This window comes from Argiope bruennichi, chromosome 5 (genome assembly GCF_947563725.1).
Source record: "Argiope bruennichi chromosome 5, qqArgBrue1.1, whole genome shotgun sequence".
Classification (NCBI taxonomy): domain Eukaryota; kingdom Metazoa; phylum Arthropoda; class Arachnida; order Araneae; family Araneidae; genus Argiope; species Argiope bruennichi.
In genome coordinates, this window is record NC_079155.1 from 135,609,984 (window position 1) to 135,629,329 (window position 19,346).

The following is a 19,346-nucleotide window of genomic DNA, read 5'->3' on the forward strand; positions in this document are numbered from 1 at the left end:
TCATCGATGGGAACTAGCCCCCCCAACATTTTGTATACCTACAAGGGTGGCGAGAACCAACCACCATGCCAAACGCTTCTCACTTTCAATTACGAGGTGCTCCCCCGTGGGACTTCCTGGTTGTGAAAGCAGAAAATCTCGTTACATTAACAAAACTAATCATGATAAAACTGAATACTGAAATTCAAACAAAGGCATGAGAAATACCAGACTCATCTAACAAGTGAGATTGATTTTTTTTAAAGAATTTTGAAAATTACATTTATCACTCACATAAAGCAAAAAAAAAAAAAGAAAAAAAAAAAACGTGTTTAAAATCTACATAACAAAAAATCTTAGAAAAGGTCACTCCATCAGCAGTTATTCTGAACATTTATAAACATATGAAATCAGCACGCAACTAGAAAGATACTTACGTCATAAAACAACCTGTCGCCAAACCTCAGCATTTCAGCAAAAGCATTCTGCAAACAGTGTAATATGCGATAAAACGTTAAGAACGAGATCATATTACCTGCGAAGATTGCAATAGCCAACAAACCCACAAAATGAGTGATGGGTATGGGTTCAATGCCCGACTTGTTGAAGCTATTCGCTAAAAAACAAATGTAGACAATATAGTCACCCAATACAATAAGAAATGATTGCAAAAGATTCCAGGCAACGAAACCCCAGCGAATACCAGATGTTCTGAAAATAAAAGAAAAAGTGAAACACTTTTACAAACTTTTATTTAACGTGACTTTTCCATATTTTTAACCAGAGGGAGTAGTCTTTCAAAAATTTTCACTCACAGTCCCTAATAAAGCTGTTAACCCAGAGAGCACCCTGCATGGTAGACCTATTTTAATTATGATATATTCAACTTTGTCGTGAATTTACCATTTTTACTGAATGCATCGTGTCATTCTTGGCGAGTTTTTTTGGCGACCCATCTCTGACTTGTGTAAAAAGTATCCGAAAATCGAATTAGTATTTTTGACACGTTTTTCTCAACTGATTCAAACAAAAATTTGCTTAAAACTGCTTTTTGTAGTTACAAAATCCCATGCTAAATTTGATATTTTTAAGTCACTGCGTTTTTAAGTTTATCGCGTTTATTTGTTTCTGAAAATACAAACCAATAAGTAGTCAACCTCTTGTTGAATTTCTCTCTAAACTAGATACGTAATTACAATACAGTTGCTAAATTTATGTACTGAGTTTTATACATCTCTCTTCGTTTTGTAGTTATCGTGTTAGCTTGTGCTCTAACAGCCGTACAGACAGACTTCCTCAGAACGGATTTTACAGAAAAGTTGACAGATGGCCAGATATTTTTTAATTGTATTAGTCGAACTAGAATTCTTCGAACGTATTTTGAAAAAAAAATCCGTTCGAAAAAATGCACAAATTTTGTGCAAACACTATATACTAAATTTCAACCCTTTAGCTCAAAGCTTTTTTGAGTTATATTTGTCAAAGACAGACGTAATGTCAAAAATGTGTTTTCCAAACTCAAGAATTTAAGTTTAACATATATTCATTTAAATCTAGAGTAAAATTTTTTTTAACGATTGCAATACTTTTTCTACGTGAGGAAATAAAAATGGAACTTTATAATCAATTTTTAACGCACTATAGAGTTTTCAAATTAAGTATACTTGTAAATTAGTAAATTATGCAATATTTAAATATTTCAGAATATAATTATCATACTGCATTTTTTTTTCTGCAATAGTATCACTATCTCATAGTGAATTTGAGAAAAAAATTTGTCTCAAAATTCACTGATGTTTGTGTTAATGAATTATAAAATAATTAAAATAAGAAAATTCCTTTTTTAGTACATTCACACAAGATCGCTTCTGAAATAATTTTTTTACTTAAATTTATTTTAAATCTAAGTTTGTTTGTTTTTTAAAAAAAGAAATCAATTTACATCGATGCTTCCTAAAAGAACTATTCACCACTGATGAACTTGACTCAATAGTTAAAGTTTTAACATCTCATTTGATATGCAGATGAATTTTATTTCAGTATCGAATGAATTTATGAATAATTAAAATATTTAGAATTTTAAAACATTTATCAAATTAAGGAAATGATTTTTTAATACTATTTCTACTACGATTTCGTGTATTTTTATTTCTTATATTGAATAAAGGAAAATGAATGAATGTGTTCATGCTATTTTAAAATCTCATCTATGCAACAGAAAAATTCTCACAAATTCATATATATTGTTTGTAAACAACATACCATTGCATAGCAAGTAATATCGTCCTTTATTTCTGTTTTCCAAATATTAAAACTGGAGGAAATAATTGAATTTTTCGCAATTAGTAGCGAATATGGTATGATTTTTATTACATAGACATAGCATGTAGGTCTCATGTTCATACTAAATAGGAAAAGGGAAAAAAAAAAGAATCCCCCACAATCACTCATGCTTGCAAAAAATAAAAATCAGTTTTTTTATTCCATGATGAAATTTGGAAAACAGAGGTGTGTGGTTATTATCTTGTAAGTCGCAGTACATTGCACGTAAATTAACGAATGTAATTTTTTTCTATTATAGAGATGATATTTTAAAGCGACAGAAATATATTAAAGCATTTTTCAAGAATTTGTCTAATTTTATTGATGATATATATATATATAAACATATGCATAACTGACTTGCAAAATTCGTAGCTGCAAATTCGTAAAATATCATAAATGAAAGAACGAATGCAAGAATTTTTCCTTCTTTTACCTTGGATAGCTATCCCTGTAAATTAATGTCGGTGCAAATAAAAAATATATCAGTTTTCCTACTTCTGGACAAGGAGGTGAGTTTGATTCCTCATCATCATCTGAAAAAAAATCTTAAACGTAGCTTTTTAATTTTTTAATATGAAAAAAAAACAGTACAAATAACAGTACTTATAAAAAGTAAAGAAAAAAGTAGAGATCATTAAAAGCTACCAAAATTGCGAAATTTCTTTAATAATTACTTTTAGGCATGATTATTTTAACTTCTTAACGTATATAAAACATTAAAAAATGATAAAATTAAAAAAAAACTGGAAAGCTTTTCTAACATTAGGCATAATTGCTTGTTACGATTCATACGCAGTACTAAAGATTTAATTACTTTTAACCTGATAGTGATTGTTGGTTGCATATTCTCTGTATATTATTTGGTGCAGCATGCAAATTTAAAAATTATTCAAAACTCATGATAAGGCAAATTATTTGACCCTCAAAAATCAGATCTAGTATGTTTTTCGGTAGTACTCAGAAAGAGGTTTATCAAACTTTTAATTCTATTTTTAAATAAAAATTGATTAATAAATTTGTTTTTTTTTCCTAGGCAGCTTTGGCGCATGCTATAGCCAAAAAACCACTTTTACAATACTCTTAATTTCGAAAAGTTGATTTTTCAGTAATACCAATTTTAATTAACGAAGTAATTGCATAAAGTAAAGATGCTTAAAGTATTATCACAATACCATTGTTCGATTCTAGATTTATTTATTGTTTATTAATGGAAGGCTTTTTAATAAATCGCTATCAATATTTTAAATAAGTAAAAAAAAAAAAAATTAACTGTCATATTCATACTGCGCATGATAAGAGCGGATTTACACTAAAGAAACTTTAACGTTTAGTTTGATTAAGTTGAATTTATTTTCTGTAGGTGTTTAAAATAAGTGCTTTTGCAGATTCTATCAAAAGAACATTATGTGCAATGACTACACTGAGAAAGGATCTCATTGTTTTGAATCGTAATTAGATGATTAGGAAAACATCAGAGCCACACTCCACACTTTAATTCGAGAATGTCTTGAATATCGACGGCGAGTTTTACATAAAGCTAGCCAACACACACAGTGAATATTCAGAAAAATCGAGTCTTATATTTATAATCTTTTCTTCTCAAAGCCGAGATATCACAATAGGATTAAAAGTCTTGGGAATTCCTATAATCATCTTATTTGTAGTATTAAAATAATCAGTGGGACACATTTTTGCTACTGAAATACTAAATAGTGCAATATTCGAACGCAATTAAGATTTGCGCACTGGGAAAGCAACTGAATGAATCATCGTCATCCTTGTAACCTGTAGTAAGTGAAATATTTTATCAAGATTTGACATTAAATATCAGCTATTGGTGTTCTAAGCAGATTTTTATCGAAAAACGCAGGTAGAAATGTGTAGCTAGTGTTACACATACATAAAGTAGAAATGACTGATTAAAAAGTGAAATCAAAATAGACATTGGTGATTCAATTCTTTATGATAGGTACTCTTAAAGGCAAGCATCAACAATATCAGAAGATTTATATTGCTTTGAATGAATTGATTCTGCTAGAGATCCTGAGCATTTCAAGCATATTTCCGGCAGCAACTGACATATTAGAAACTGGATTATCAATCTTGGATTAGACTGCGCTGGCTTGGGGAAAGGTTTAAGATCTGGATTCGTGGCAAAGAATTCCAGATGCAAGTGGACTTGGTTACGTTGAATCTGACATCGAGGACCGAACATCCTCCGAATACTATGGTGACATTTGGAGCAGGTAAGTACCAAATCTTTTAAGTATTCTGCATCCCAAATAACCCTCGTGATGCTCCTGTCAATACTCCTTCGTACAGTGGTTGGCGGGGTGGCCGGCTGTGTACACAAGAGGACCTCGTAATGCATTAAAAGAAAGCGTCAATATAACTTATTCAAACTAAATCTAACCAAACCTTATGTTATAAAAACTGAAATTTGAATTAATAATGCGAGACATGTGGATTAGGAGAGGGCCACATTTTTTGCCAGTCTGTACTTTATTCTGATTTTCTTTTAAATCTTTTGATGTTAATGATGGTTGCACACGATAATTTATACATGAATTACAGTCGTATAGCTATTTTCTTATATCGTATATGCAATCTAACTTTATTAAAATTGTCATTCTAACGATAAACACCAGAAACGAAAATTTTCTTAATTTTTAACGGCATTGTATAATTTTATGGCTTTAGCAGGATTGAATCACGAAAAATACGAATCAATTGAGATTTCACAATACCTTCATGGAGCTTATACTTTAAAACTCTGGTAATGTTTTCTCGAACAAATGCATAACTCTTCATAAAAAGTCTAGACTGAAATGGAAGAAATACAAAACATATGTTAATATAGATATAAAGCGAAATAAAATATATATAAGTAAAAATTGATACAAAAAATGCTAATATTTTTCCTTTCCAATTTAATATCAATGACAATGAATGAAACGATGAAAATGAAATTTGCAGATAAAATATAAAAAAGATATTTCAAAACTATGAAAGATCAAATAATTTGAAAATCATAATTGTCTTAACTATATTTTTACTTGACAAAATGCTTTTTATCCAGCCATCAGTATGTTATAATAAGAAATAGATCTGTCTTATCAATCAATATCTGCTATCAACGCTGTAGTCTATGTTGCTCTATATTTTACGTCGTCATTATTGGCTTATCTTCATCAGATAGTTCCAAAATGTTGAATATTTCTTACTATACATCAAGGGATATAAACCATTTTTAATTGGACGTCAATAAACATTACGAGAATTAAAAATTTAGAGAGCATAAGGAAAATAAAGTTCGTTTTCCTTAGATTTCTAAAACATTTTTGAATGAATAAATGCATTATAAAAAGGCAGATGATATTATTAGCTTGTATTAAAAAACTGTGATGACTACGAATAATCTATCACTATATGTTCCAAAAAGACTTGTTTTGGATTAATTTGCATAACTTTTCCACTCTATTTCCAAGAATTTTTTTTTCGTCGTTCATGATTCTGCAAATTTTTTATCTAATTCAATTGCACAGACTTTCTCTTTTATTGAGCTAACGAAAATGAGAATTCGTTTTAAATTAAGAAAATATAAAACATTTTTCAACTCACTGGAATACAATCCCTTTCATCAAATGCTCTGTTTTGAAAATTATCTCTGCCAAAAGCATCTATTGTATTTCCAATACAATCTTTATTTTTATAAGACTTAGCATTCCTTTATAAATCAATGCTTTGTCATATATCATGTGCTGACTAACCACAGAATTTAGACCAATAAAAATGAAATGCCAACTTCTTTTACTTTCATTTTTCAACAGCTAAACAATACTGATGAAATCTTATATTTTTTCTTTTGGTTAAATTATTCTTTGCTTGTAGGCGAGAATTGGCCTTTGTCAAAAGTTTTGGCTCTATAATTTGCTTCCTACATATAAAACATAACTTTAAATCAAAGTCTTTGAAAAGCACTTTTTGATAGATATTACAGCTTGCATTCATTTTGCTCATATTGCTTCTTTTTCTATAACTTCTTACTTATGAAAGCATTTCCTTATTGAGTCTGTGCATTTTCAATCTTTTTTTATCTATCAATTGATAATCTATTAATAAAGTCATTAATACCTTGTTTATCAGGAGGTACATATTCACAGACACTAAGGAAATACTGATAATCTGGAAGCAAATCATCGAAAACTTCAGTGATGAGCATATGGTCACGTATATGTCCCGTAGATTGCTTTAGTTTTAAGTTCTAATTTCTTTTAAACTGGAAATACATTCCGGCATTTGTTTTCCATCGCAAGTAGCATTAAAAATCTTTTTGTAACATACACATACTCACTTTGGATTTGTGCTGATACAAAAAACATATTACTTTAGCAATATTACAGGTCCATTTTCATTCCAGCTAGCTGTGATATCTTATGAATTTAAATAACTTTTCTTGCATTCAGTTAGCTGTTTTATGTCTTCCTCTAAATCGTCATTTATTGCTGGAGCAGTTTTTTTTAAATATTCTAAAATAATTCTTCGCTCTGTAAAATTACTTTTGCTTGGAATTTCCATAAATTTCAGTTCTGAGCTCCTTTAGAAAGCAATAATTCAGTACTATTACTTGATTCAATCTCACTATTGTTGTTTCAATCTTAAGTTCAACTATCTACTAAACCTAACGTTTTATTCCTCTGTTTAATTTCAACAAATTTATTTATAACTATAGCAGATATATGGTACCTGAATCCATTATCTGTTAAACTTTTAACCATTTTACTAGATAAGCGATTTTTACTGGATTTCAGATTTGTAAAAAAAACTACTTTCTTATAACCATAAATAATTAACTTGAAAAAGAAATTTATAATCTACAAACTATATACATAAATGTTTTTTTTTCTGATCTTGATAATTAAACTGGTTCCATGTAATAATTAATGACCCTTACAATTGAATATTGAACACTTGTAGTTTAGTTACCACATTATATTGCCTATTATGTACACTATCAGCGAAATAAAAATAAATAAGGCCTCCGAAGGCATAATTCAATTACTATCAAGTTTCATATCAAGATACCACTGAGCTAAATAATACAGAAGCGAAAAAAGAATTCTTTAAAACCACATAAAAATATGAAAAGAACTCGTATGCAATAATAATTCATTTACTCTCAATTGTTATTTTTATTGAATGGCAACACGTGGAACTCAAATATTGCGCGAAATGCTAATGCATAAGCCTGGTGTTTAATTAATAATTAAGTCCCGTAGGTCAACTTGGAAAAAAAAGTTTATTCAGTAAAATAAATAAATAGAAAACACACTAAAATTAGAAAAGTTGCACAGATCAATTTTCAGTTACAAACTTCAAGTTACGATAATTAGAAAGGTACTGAACTCTAGAATGATACAAAAATTATAGCTCTCCAATTGCAAACAAAATTATGATGATTCCTAAAATTTCCCAACTATTAATTCTAATTTATCATTTAGAATCAAGTTAATAAAAATTAATTCGAATTTTAAAATAGCTTTAAAAAAAATTCCATTTGGGATAATCCATCTGTGACCCATATTTCATCTCGATATACAATATAAAACGATCCAAGATTGCAAAGCGACGATTAAAACGAACATAAAGATAAACCAGATCTTTTATATATTTAAAATATCATCCCTAAATGGTTTTGCAATTTATTGATTAATAGATTTCTGATGTTTCACCGAATGAGAGAAGTATTAATTATAACATAACGTAAATGTAAGAGAAATAAAGACAACATTAAATTCTTATTTAACTTTTAACTTGTATACTCTATTAACTCTTATTTATGTATACTTGGTTTATAAAAAAGAATACAATACCGACCTGTTCCATTACTAACGCGCAAGATGATGCGCGTGGTATATTGCAGTCTATGATTATTTTTGGTGGAATTATCAGCAAAGCCGCTTCATACAAAACGAATAAAATGCAAAACATCAAATCATAAAGGCCTATAAAGAGATTAAAATATCCATTAATTTCATATCTACTCATGTTTATCCATTGTTTTTGTTTCATACGAAGTGAATAAAGTGCAAAATATTGAATCACAAAATCTATAAAGAGATTAAAGTATCCATCGTTATACATACAGAGCTCTAAATATTGAGCGATCATAAATTCTTTAATTCAGAAACGTTCTTTAATTTAATTTAAAATTAATTCTTTAATTTAAACGTAAGCCACTTTATACCAATTTTCCAGAAAAATGAAAAATAAAAATGGAAAAACTTTAATACGTTGTTTGAGGATTTATATTCATATTAACCAGAATAAATTATAAAAAGTGTATTCTTAATAAATTTACCTAGTTATGACTTGATGTAAAATCAGATTTTGTATATAAAATTGTTGTAACTGGAAAATCGTCTTTTTTAAATTTAATTCCTTTGGTACTGAAAAGCAGAATTATAAAACACCTTTCAGGATTGAATAAAGGATGAGTAAATTATAGTACTGGTGTAAACTTGATATCTTCTTTGCGAAGAAATTGCGAGTTATTTCCTTTATATCAAATAATGAGTTTAAGAAAGTTAGATATGCGCTACATTGGTGATACGTAAAATATCCAATGGCTATTCAGTCTCAAATCTAGTGTTATGGGGCACGCATTTCAGACATTATTCCTCCAAGGATCTTGTAGCGAATGCCTATCATCTTTCCATATGAATCTGTAAACTACAGTCTCCGTCGAGGCTATGTGTGACGTAATGGCGCGCTGCACATCATCCGGGTATTGACATGCACGATGCTTCTAAAAAGCTATTCTCTCCGTTTTCTTCGGAATGTTCGCGCACTCGCCTCGGTGAAGCTTGTAGTGAATCAAAATTATTTGTTTCATTTCTTAAGTTTAAAAGTAAATAAAATTATTTTTCTAACATGTTGCAATAATTGGAGTCAACCACAACTGCACGTAACCCTAATTACGACATCCTCAAAGCTTATTCATTTTTGGTCTTAAAAGAAATTCATAATTCAAGAGGTTATACTCTGAATTAGATGACACATTTTTTAGGAGGGAGGATATGGTCATTTCCATTCACATGACAACTGAGAAATTTAAAGTCACATTCAGGCGTTCTTTTTTAAATCTTTTAAATGAATTGCTATTTTAACTGAATCCTTTAACGACGTATCATGCATTAAATACAGAATTTACGTTCTTTAATTCTGTATACGCTTATTTAAAATTAATAAAAATATTAATTTAAAAAACAAAAATCAATTAAATTCTCTTAAGAATATGAGATGCTCTTTTCTTTTTTGAAGCAATAGCAATAGAAGTAAAAAATAAAACGTAGCATTTAATTGAAAGCTAGAATAAATTTATGGTTAAATACAGATTTAAAAATGAGAAATTCCCTAAGATTACTATGCTACCCTATCGGTTTAATTCCACCAGGAATTAAAACCGGTAGGGTAGCAAAAAACTGTTTATTCTATTCATTCATTAAAAACAAAATATTAAAAAAAATCTGCACTGTTTTGTTTTTGCATTCAACTTTTAAATAATTTCAATAAAAGCGTTATCAAATTGCATGAGTACATAACCAATAACTGAGATTTTCAGCTTTTTTCAAAATAACGACCCGTTTTGAAACTATATTGGAGCTCTTTTAGGATTCAACTTTCAATTTAGAACGCGATTAAAAAATGCAGGTGAAAAGTGAACCACCATATCCTCTTCAAACCTCCGTCCAACTCTAGCAGGAGGATGCTCAATGGATTTGCCATACAACAGACCAGCATTCAATCGAATCTCTATCCAGCAACCTTTTCAATCTTTAAGCCAAATATGACTCTTGCGCCAAATAAACTACAGAAAAACAACAACAATCAATCTTTAAACTGAACTCTTGGCCATAAACGACGATTCGGTATGAAGGAAATATTGGAATGTAATTTAGTTAGTTTTTCCAGAGTTTATTTATTTATTTTTATAATTTCAAAGAAAAATTTATTTTTGTCATGGAAAGTTCACACATAACAACAACAACAAAAAAAAAATACACTAAAAAATCCAAGTAGAATTTAAAGGATTAAAAAAAATCCAATTAGAATTTTAGGGAATTAAAAAAAATTCAAATAGAATAGGGAAAGCTTTAGAGAGAAATACAGCGCATCTTGGCATACAAATCCTGTAAAGATGAATGAAGTAGCATAAGTATATTTGCTGAATCAAGTCCTAAAAATGATTTATTCAAATGATCATTTTTGGAAAGATGTACTTGAAGTCTGAGTCTGAATTTTGTAGTGCTAACATGGTCTTTTGCATTTCTTTATACACAAAGCGAGACTAACTGGAAGGAATAAGTTTTAGTTATGGTATTTGAGATCATTTTAAAGACCTGAATCTCATAACTAAAAATAAATATCTTAAGGTTCTCTAAAGTCTTATTTGATTAGTTAAAAATTACTTCCAAAAGCAAAATATAAAATGTAAATCACAGTTCAAAGAAATTAGTGCGTTTTAATATTAAAAATATGACACCAAAGTATCTGGAAATTTAAATTTCATATTTCATAAAAATTATGTCTAAATGTTCCGAGCAGAAAAGACATTCAGCTCTCGATTCTACCAGTTTCACAAGCATATGAAAAATTCTATCATCATATGAAGCCTTTGTCTTTTGTGCACAACGTTCTCTTTCGTTATAGAAATTTTAAATATAAGATCTTAATCACAAAATAATTAAATTATATATTTTCTAAGGAACTATATAACAATCAGTTTTTCCATTTGCAACTTAACACTAAACTTTGAATTTGAAAGTCATAAAATATGCTGATTTTTTCCTTTTAAATGTAACATGCTTTGAAAAATGATCAAAGATCTAGCAAAGCAACACTGACTTCAAAATTAAATATGTTTATTTCAAAATGTTTTTGAACATTTTGGAAAATATTTCTTTTTAGAAAGCTTAAAAATATAAAATAATAACGAAAATACAAATTAACTTTTTATAAAGAGGATGAATAGTATCACTTGAATCATATGAATATTATCTTACTATCATCATATCTTTCACTTGAGACAACACAAATCATTTCATTTCTACTTTATCCCATATTTTTCTGGACTATTCATTATTTCAATGGCATATTTATTTAAGATACCCAAAAATACTTAATACTTACCCTTCTTCTTCGCAAATGCTCTAGAAGAAGCCCAGAATCGAAAGACAGGATGTAAAAAGAAAACAATCGATAAGTTGATGCCAATCCATACGGCAGTAACAATGTGAAACTGACCAAATGACCATGAAACCAATGCTAAATCTCTTGTTAACCTAAAATTTAAATCACAATAAAATAAAATAACGAATAGAATGCAACAATTATTCATAAAATCATTATTTAAATTAAAAAAAACTTTATTTGAATTGGATTATGGACTTAAAAAACTAAGGGATATATTCGATCATGTTGCGTAAATAATTTTTAAGTATCAACTATTTTTAAAATATATTTTTGTATTAAGGTAGTTGGGTCGACCTAAAAGCCTCAATGGGAGTAAAGGTTTATATAAAAAAACAAATGAAAAATTAAAACATAGTTCAATTTAGCTTTGTTCGAATAATGTTACTATAAGAAATTATTTGGAACAGATTTCTCAATTTTTAGCAAATAAAAGAACAAATGAAAAATTAAAAAATAGTTCAATTTAGTTTTGTTCGCATAATGCTACTACAAGATATTATTTGGAACAGATTTCTCAATTTTGAACCATGATCAAATGAATAAAAAGGAGCAAAATATGTAATTTTAAAGGTGGAAATATGTTTAACTATAAACAATTTACTAACATATTTTTAAAATAAGATTAAATTTAATTATAATTATAAAAACTGCACCTGACTGGAACACAAATATCTTCTTGAAGTGGAATAGCACAGAAAATAGTTATAATGCAGTTATAATAAATAGTATTCCTCAAAAGCTAGACTGAGAAGAAGGCAAAACATGAACACACTATTTCAATTAAAAATTTCAAATGTTTATCCAAAGAGAACATAAAAAAATGTGGTTATGTGATTTTAGAAAATAATTCGAGAAAGAAATAAAAAAAATGATATAGAACATATGACATTGTATTAATGTAATATGTTTTATAAAAAGTTAATTATGTATATTATTGTGCTTAAATATAAATAATCAACAATAAAATCTGCGTTCAGTGAATTTATTTCGTCAACTCTGTACAGTTAAAATGTTTAGATTATCCAAATATCATAATAAAATTCACATAAAAATTTGCGTCACAAAAGTGTAAAAATCCATCACATATATGAAGACATAAAATAAAGTATATGTCATAAAGAGTGAAGAAATATGAGCGAATAGAAATTTTCATCAAATCAGTAAAAATAAAAAAGGATTATTCCAAATATTTTAAATAAATGGAAGCAGAGTAATAAAAAAGAAGAAAAAAAAACGATTAAAATTCAATTTATAAGAATTTATCGTCCAATTAATAATAGAAAAAATATTGTCAATGAACGAATAAAATAATGCAAATGATAATTTGCCCTGAACAAAAGGGAGGAAAATATGGATATCATGCTGTAGAGTTTTCTTTAAATTGTTAATCAGTGAATACCTTTCAAAATTGAATTAGGTTTATAACAATATTAAAATTTTTACATGCGGATTATCATCATTAGGCTTTATATGATATTTAAAAGTAAAAACCTTTATTATAAATTGATCAGTGATCCAGTTTAAATTTGTGCATATCATAAATGATCAACTGGCGCATTTCTATATTCTGCGGCATGATTCAGATCACATTGTTTACTGATTTTCAACCCTCCTTTGTATGTTTTTTTTTGTGAAATAAATCAGGATAATTCCTGCTCTAGATTAAAGGAAATCTTCAATGTCCCTCTCTTCTAAATTCCTCCACTCATTATCGTATTTATTAGGAAAAAAGAAAAGAAAAGAAAAAGAAATCAGATGTGTTATAAAAAATATTCAAGAAATAGAAAGTTTCTTCCAACCACAACAAGCAGCGAAATGACAAATTCAAACCTCCTATAATGATTGTGACATTTAATTTCTTTGACAGCTACGTTCCTTATTACGCAATTGGTGCGAAAAAGTCAATAAATTTACAGTACACCTGTTTTGAGTTCATTTTTTGTTCACTAGATGTTATGATGGAAATTTCTATCATCATGCAAAGAAGGGTTAAGTAATGGTATGCTTACGTATTGTGGTTAATAAACAAGTCTATGGTAGGCGAATAAAATAAAAGAATTGTATGTTTATAAATACATTTTTTTCAAATGAAGATTACAGCATAGTAACTTCTAGAAACTGAATGCAAACGGAATCTAAGAAAGAAAAAAAAATCTGGTACTTACCGTTCGACATTAAAGTAATAGAAGATAGCGATGTGCAGGTACAGGAATACAAAAAAAGCAAGAATTAAGTTGTATAAAGAGCGTACGTTAGGACTTCTCCAAAGATTTCTGAATAGAAACGGAAAATCAATAATAATAATAATAAAAACTTTTTTTAAATGCTTAATATTTTTAATTTTTGACATTTAAGCATAAAATCAGTTAGAGATTCTTAAGAATTTCTTGATACATTTTATTCGAAATCAAAATTATTTAAAATTGCATACTTTGAAAAAACCATGTTTAAATTTCAGGTGGTATCAACATGCTTGCAATTTTATTTCTTCGTATGCGCAAGTGCATATATAGACATTTTTATTAAAAATTAAACGACACTAAGATTCTCTAAAAATTTGCCATTTTAGATATCGCCGAATTCAAAATAAATCTAATGAAACTATTCATTGAAGCTACTTTTATTAATATGCTTAAACTCAGAATAACTTTAATTTTAATTTTTCTACTCTTTCAATTAATCTTTAATTTATAATTAAAATTATCGTGTAATACGGTAATTATTTTTCTGAAATTATTTACAACGCAAAATTAAATTTATCAAGCTACATACTCCGAATTTTAACACACATTTAAATTCTAGTCAAATTTAGTTAAATTGATTGATAAAATAATAAATTAAGTTTTGAAATATTAGAATATTGCTTTTTTATCGAAAGTACGCAGGTATAAAAATTTTCTAATTTCCAGCATATCAAATGCATGTTAAAATGGAATAACAATCGTCAGTCCTTCTGAACATGAAATAAATCAAATTTAAATTGAATAAAAATTCGTTTTTGAAACTATTTCTGCAGACATTTTCGTATTTGTAAAATAGCATATGTTTTATCGTGTACTATAAATGAGAATTAAGAAAATAATATAAACACAACGAAACTGCATGCATCCATAAAATATATATTATGATTTTGCAGGAATTTCGTAAAAGAAAAAAGTCCCTGTTTTGAAACCTGACTCAGTCTACTTTACTCTGTTATGAAGTTAGGATAACTGAGCGATATTCACAATTTTTTTAAAATCTCTATTGACACTCACGTTAAATAAAAAACATCGCAAATATTTTCAATTATCGCAGTTAATTAGCTTCGAAATGACCTCGAATTCAGTAAAAAATGGGAAAAAAATTGCAAAGGAATACAGAATACAATTTAAAGATAAAATAAAACTTATTATTCTGGAGCATATCGTAACATACAAGAATAGAAAAACTGTCCACAACTTGTAGGGCATTTCAAAATTCTTCTATGTATTCGAAGAATATTTGAGAATAATTATTCAGAAATGTAAAGAAAGATCTATTATTCTTTAGAAACATAAATTAGTAATAAACAACATTTAAAATGAAACATTGAATCAAGCCACCATCAAAAAGATTTGAACCATGGTTAATCACATCGAGTTCAATATTCAACTAAGACAAGATGGCTGGTGACTTATAAACAAATCTAGGAATCGTGAGCTTTCATTTGAAATTATATATATTAAGTGGTTGTAGTCAAGGAACTATTCTTTGGTTTTCCTCGTAATTTTAAATATTTTGAAACAATAGTATTTATTAAACTTAAAAGTTATCAGAATTAATGATACTTTAGCAAAAATATTTAATGGCATGGCATCTAAAATAAAACATCATTTTCATGGTTATCTGAATGGAGAAAAATATATTTAAATTAAAGTAATAATCTTATGACTTACGTTAAAGTTGAATTTCTTAAAACAAATTCTTTTCTTCGTAATTCCCTCAGAGCTTCAGAATATCTGAAAAATATTTTAGATGAATAAATGTGGATGGAAAACTACAGGCTGAATATGGCGTCGTTCCCTGGTTATGAAAATTCATTCAGCAAAAAAATATATTTAAACAAACAACTATTTTTTGTAAATTATTAATAATTTTATAGGCTGATTGTCAGTTAATTGCAACATATTTTTTATTGCTAGTGTAAAAGTGAAACTCTGCCACATATCTTTCGTTACGCAATAAAATTCTTAGCGCTATATACTTTTATCTATGGAACTACCTATGGATTCTCTAATTCTCACACTCGACTTGCATTTTTACCCCTTCCGACGCCATGAAAGGATGATTTATAAGAACAAATCCAATTTAAGTGATTATTGTCGTCACTTATTCCACCGAGAATCTCAATTTCAAATTCTTGTCTCAGGAACAATGTTTGAAAAGTCTGAAAAGTTTGTTCTGTATAGGCATACAATTCAGGTCTCCTTGAAACGTTTCTGTCCTAGATGCCTGACATGTTTCCCTTGGTGCAATACGAATTCATTTTGCAGAAATGCGCTAAAAAATAATAAACGAGATACAGAAATGTATTACTTCTTTTAACCTGCCACTTGTTGGAAAGTCATCAACAGAACCAGATTTTTAAACTTATTTAATCAATTTTTGATATTAGCTGTTTAAAATAGAGTTCACGACTCATTCCAGTTCTATAGAAATGGCTAATTTCTTTCATGAAACCATATCGTGCTTTATGTCTCACTAATGAAATTTCTTGAAGAATTAATTTTCGATTTAATGCTTTTTGCTCGGCATTTCTATGAAGAGACATTGCCTACAGATGGCGCTACTAATTTATCGTTTTGTTTCCTAATTAAGACCTTCATATAGCGGTACTAGTTCACTGCTTGGTTTCTTACTTTTAATTAATTAATTTCGCCTCTCAGAGAATCACTTATCGTTGGAATTTTAGAACTTTTTATGTTTTTAAATCACATTTGTGTAATACAACTTATATTTATTCTTTTAACCTTTTGTATACTTTATATCCGCATTTTTACGACTTTAACTGCATGTTATGACCTGTAAATGCCTCTAAAAGAAAATGTAAATATGTGGTAAATATTAAAATATATTTTAAAATCAAGCTACATTATATTCATTGGATTTTACCAAACATGCAACAGCTTTAAAAATATTGCAGTATTCTGTTTGTATGACGGATTTGAATGTTTGAGGTACTTAGTTGGTTTTGAAATGATACCGATTCCCTTTACAGTATTATAATCCTCGTCAAATAAGGCAAAAGAGAACAATAGTGTATTTCACATATAGTATATTAATAAGAGATATAATTACTGTTTTGAGACATAGGAAAAAACCTTATCTGTGATTGAAAGATTTGATGCTGTAGAATTAATTTGTATTGAATTTTTAAATAATTTTGTTGTCATCCTGTAACTCATTTATTTTGCCAAAAATATGCTAATTGAAATCATGTATTGTTTTTACTAAAAAATTTAATGCAGAAAATGTTAAGAAAAATTGACTTTTAATACTATTTACATTATGAATCTGACAGCAAGGCATTTAATTATATATTAAATGTCTATTAAAGTTTTAAAATTTAAGTTTGATCAGATTTTAAAGATTTACCTTAAGCTGAAATTAATCAGAGATAAAATATTTCATGAAAAGATAGAAATAGAATACAATTATAGACATTCATAGTTGTTAGTTGTCGTTATCAATAATTTCTTTAAAGTTTTGCCAGAAAATATCTCTACATTTCTTGCATCCTTAAACTAAAAATAATAGTAAATATTCCTTAAAATTCACTAAATTGCATCAATTAGGTGCATCATTATAAATATACCCACATTAAATCTATCGAGTCAGAAAATTACAGCGTGAAGTTTGGCTTGCAATGATAAGGACTGTTATTGCTTTCGCCTGACCCTTGATAGAGTGGAGTTCGCTGAAGACACGGAACTATAATACTAAAACGTTTTTGAGACACTTTGTATACTAAAAAGATATTGAGAGGAAAAGCACGAAGGACATAAAAATTCACAAGGAAAAGCGATATAAATAGAAATAAAAATGCAAACAAAATATGATAAATGTAAAATTTATTTATTAATGGGAGATTTCTAGATTAACATTGTCTATTTCGTTCTTTGCATTTTAGAGGCATTTTTCTTCACTATTAATGAACTATAGAAATCCGGCATATTACAAGATATTAAATCAAAAAGAAAGTATCTAAACGCTCCATTGATATTATAAGTCACTAAAACATACATAATATTACATTATAACGAAATAATGTAGCAAAAAATGCTCCAATTTCTAATTACATTTTAAAATACATCTCCGCTTTTTTAAGAATTAACTTATTTCTTACATGTGTTTTGAAAATTTTTTCAAAATTCAGATGTATAAAAAGTTTTGATTTTCTTGGAGACAAAATTGTGTTGAATAAATATAAAAATAATTTTCTGTTTTAAGAGCCATAAAAAAAAACTAAAAATAATAAAAATGCTTACTTGGGTAACGATGGCTTATTTATAAAATCGTTTTGAGGTTTTTTATGTTTTAATTCAAGTTCCACGATTATTCTATTATGGCCTTTCTGGAGCTTGGCGTCGACATCATCCAAAATATCACTACTCGGATCCTAATAAAGCAATGTATATATTAAGAATATTCAAATGAAAAAAAAAATCAATTTTTCATTCAATAAATGAAATTGACAGAATATCTCTCTCTATCTATCTCCTCGTCATCTGACCGCGGTTCAAAATGACGAGGTCCGACCCAAAGTAACCCTAGTGTTGCTTTACAACGGGACGTTAATATAACTAAACTAAGATCCGAACTAGAAGAGACAGCATTCCTTCAATGCATTATAATGGAGCAGGAGACAGTGGAAGCGAACAGTAATGGCACCCATTTATTGACATTCAGTAGATGAGAATTAAAAAAATAAACGCAAACAACAAATCTGGATTTATCTCTTTTATACCAATGAGAAGCAAACCACGTAAATACTCTCCAGTTTGACTCGATGCCATTCGCATTCATGGAGCAAATGCAAGTAAAAAGAAGTTGCAAAAGAATTTTAAAAAGTTTTAGAATCACTAATGTATGCATATTCTGCAAATAAGACCGCTGGCCGGAATTAATTAGTTTTTTCAAAAGAATATGAAACATCTCGGTACATTGAAAGTTTCGAACCATAAAAAGAGCATAGAAACAAAGATTTCAGAAAAACATCAGGAATAATTCAGTGTATTTTTTATTAATATAAAAAGGCCTTGAGAAACTAGCGCATTGTTGAAATATTTAATGATATTTAAAAGGAATTTATAGTGCAGGATATTATTTTACATATTTATTGATCATTATAAGGGAATATTATGTAAACAAAATTGAACTTATGCTACTTGCATGCCATCCAGTTTGTTGAAAGCACCAAAACTACTAACAAGATTTGTAAAGAATCTGAAAAATGACTATTGCCTAAAATTACTCTCCACCGATAGCTTCCGTATTTCCGAAACGGAAATTTTCAGATAAAACTTTTAATTCGAGTCATTCCACCTCAAACAGAAAAGATATATTTTTAAAGAATAAATTTGAAAATTTTTAATCAGTTGGAAAACACTCATGAAATATTCCTCAGTCCAGAAAGTATAGTAATTAATTGATTCATTTACCTGCAGCATTTGCCTTAGTTCCCAAGGCTCTATATCTCGAGCCTTCTTTCCGATCTCCACCCTGCTAGACATGATCCTCAACCCTCTACTCTTGAACACCAACCC

General features: G+C 28.3%; 1 protein-coding gene across 1 annotated transcript; it reads right to left on the bottom strand.

The window, feature by feature from the left end:
- Positions 1-19,346, bottom strand: LOC129968430 (sterol O-acyltransferase 2-like). The gene is made up of 9 exons (XM_056082288.1): positions 19,242-19,346; positions 18,069-18,199; positions 15,477-15,539; positions 13,725-13,832; positions 11,497-11,648; positions 8,178-8,309; positions 6,439-6,489; positions 515-595; positions 1-116 (listed from the first exon to the last, which is right to left on the bottom strand). The coding sequence occupies exons 1-9, from the start codon at positions 19,311-19,313 to the stop codon at positions 1-3; spliced, it is 906 nt and encodes a 301-aa protein (XP_055938263.1). The 5' UTR covers positions 19,314-19,346.

Bases quoted from the DNA above. Each gene is read 5' to 3' on its own strand.
- LOC129968430 (XM_056082288.1), bottom strand. From the start codon at position 19,313: ATGTCTAGCAGGGTGGAGATCGGAAAGAAGGCTCGAGATATAGAGCCT. The intron at 13,833-15,476 runs GTAAGTCATAAG...GTTTCTATTCAG, and splicing joins TTAAGAAATTCAACTTTAAC to AAATCTTTGGAGAAGTCCTA. The intron at 8,310-11,496 runs GTAAGTATTAAG...ATCTCTTTATAG, and splicing joins AGCATTTGCGAAGAAGAAGG to GCCTTTATGATTTGATGTTT.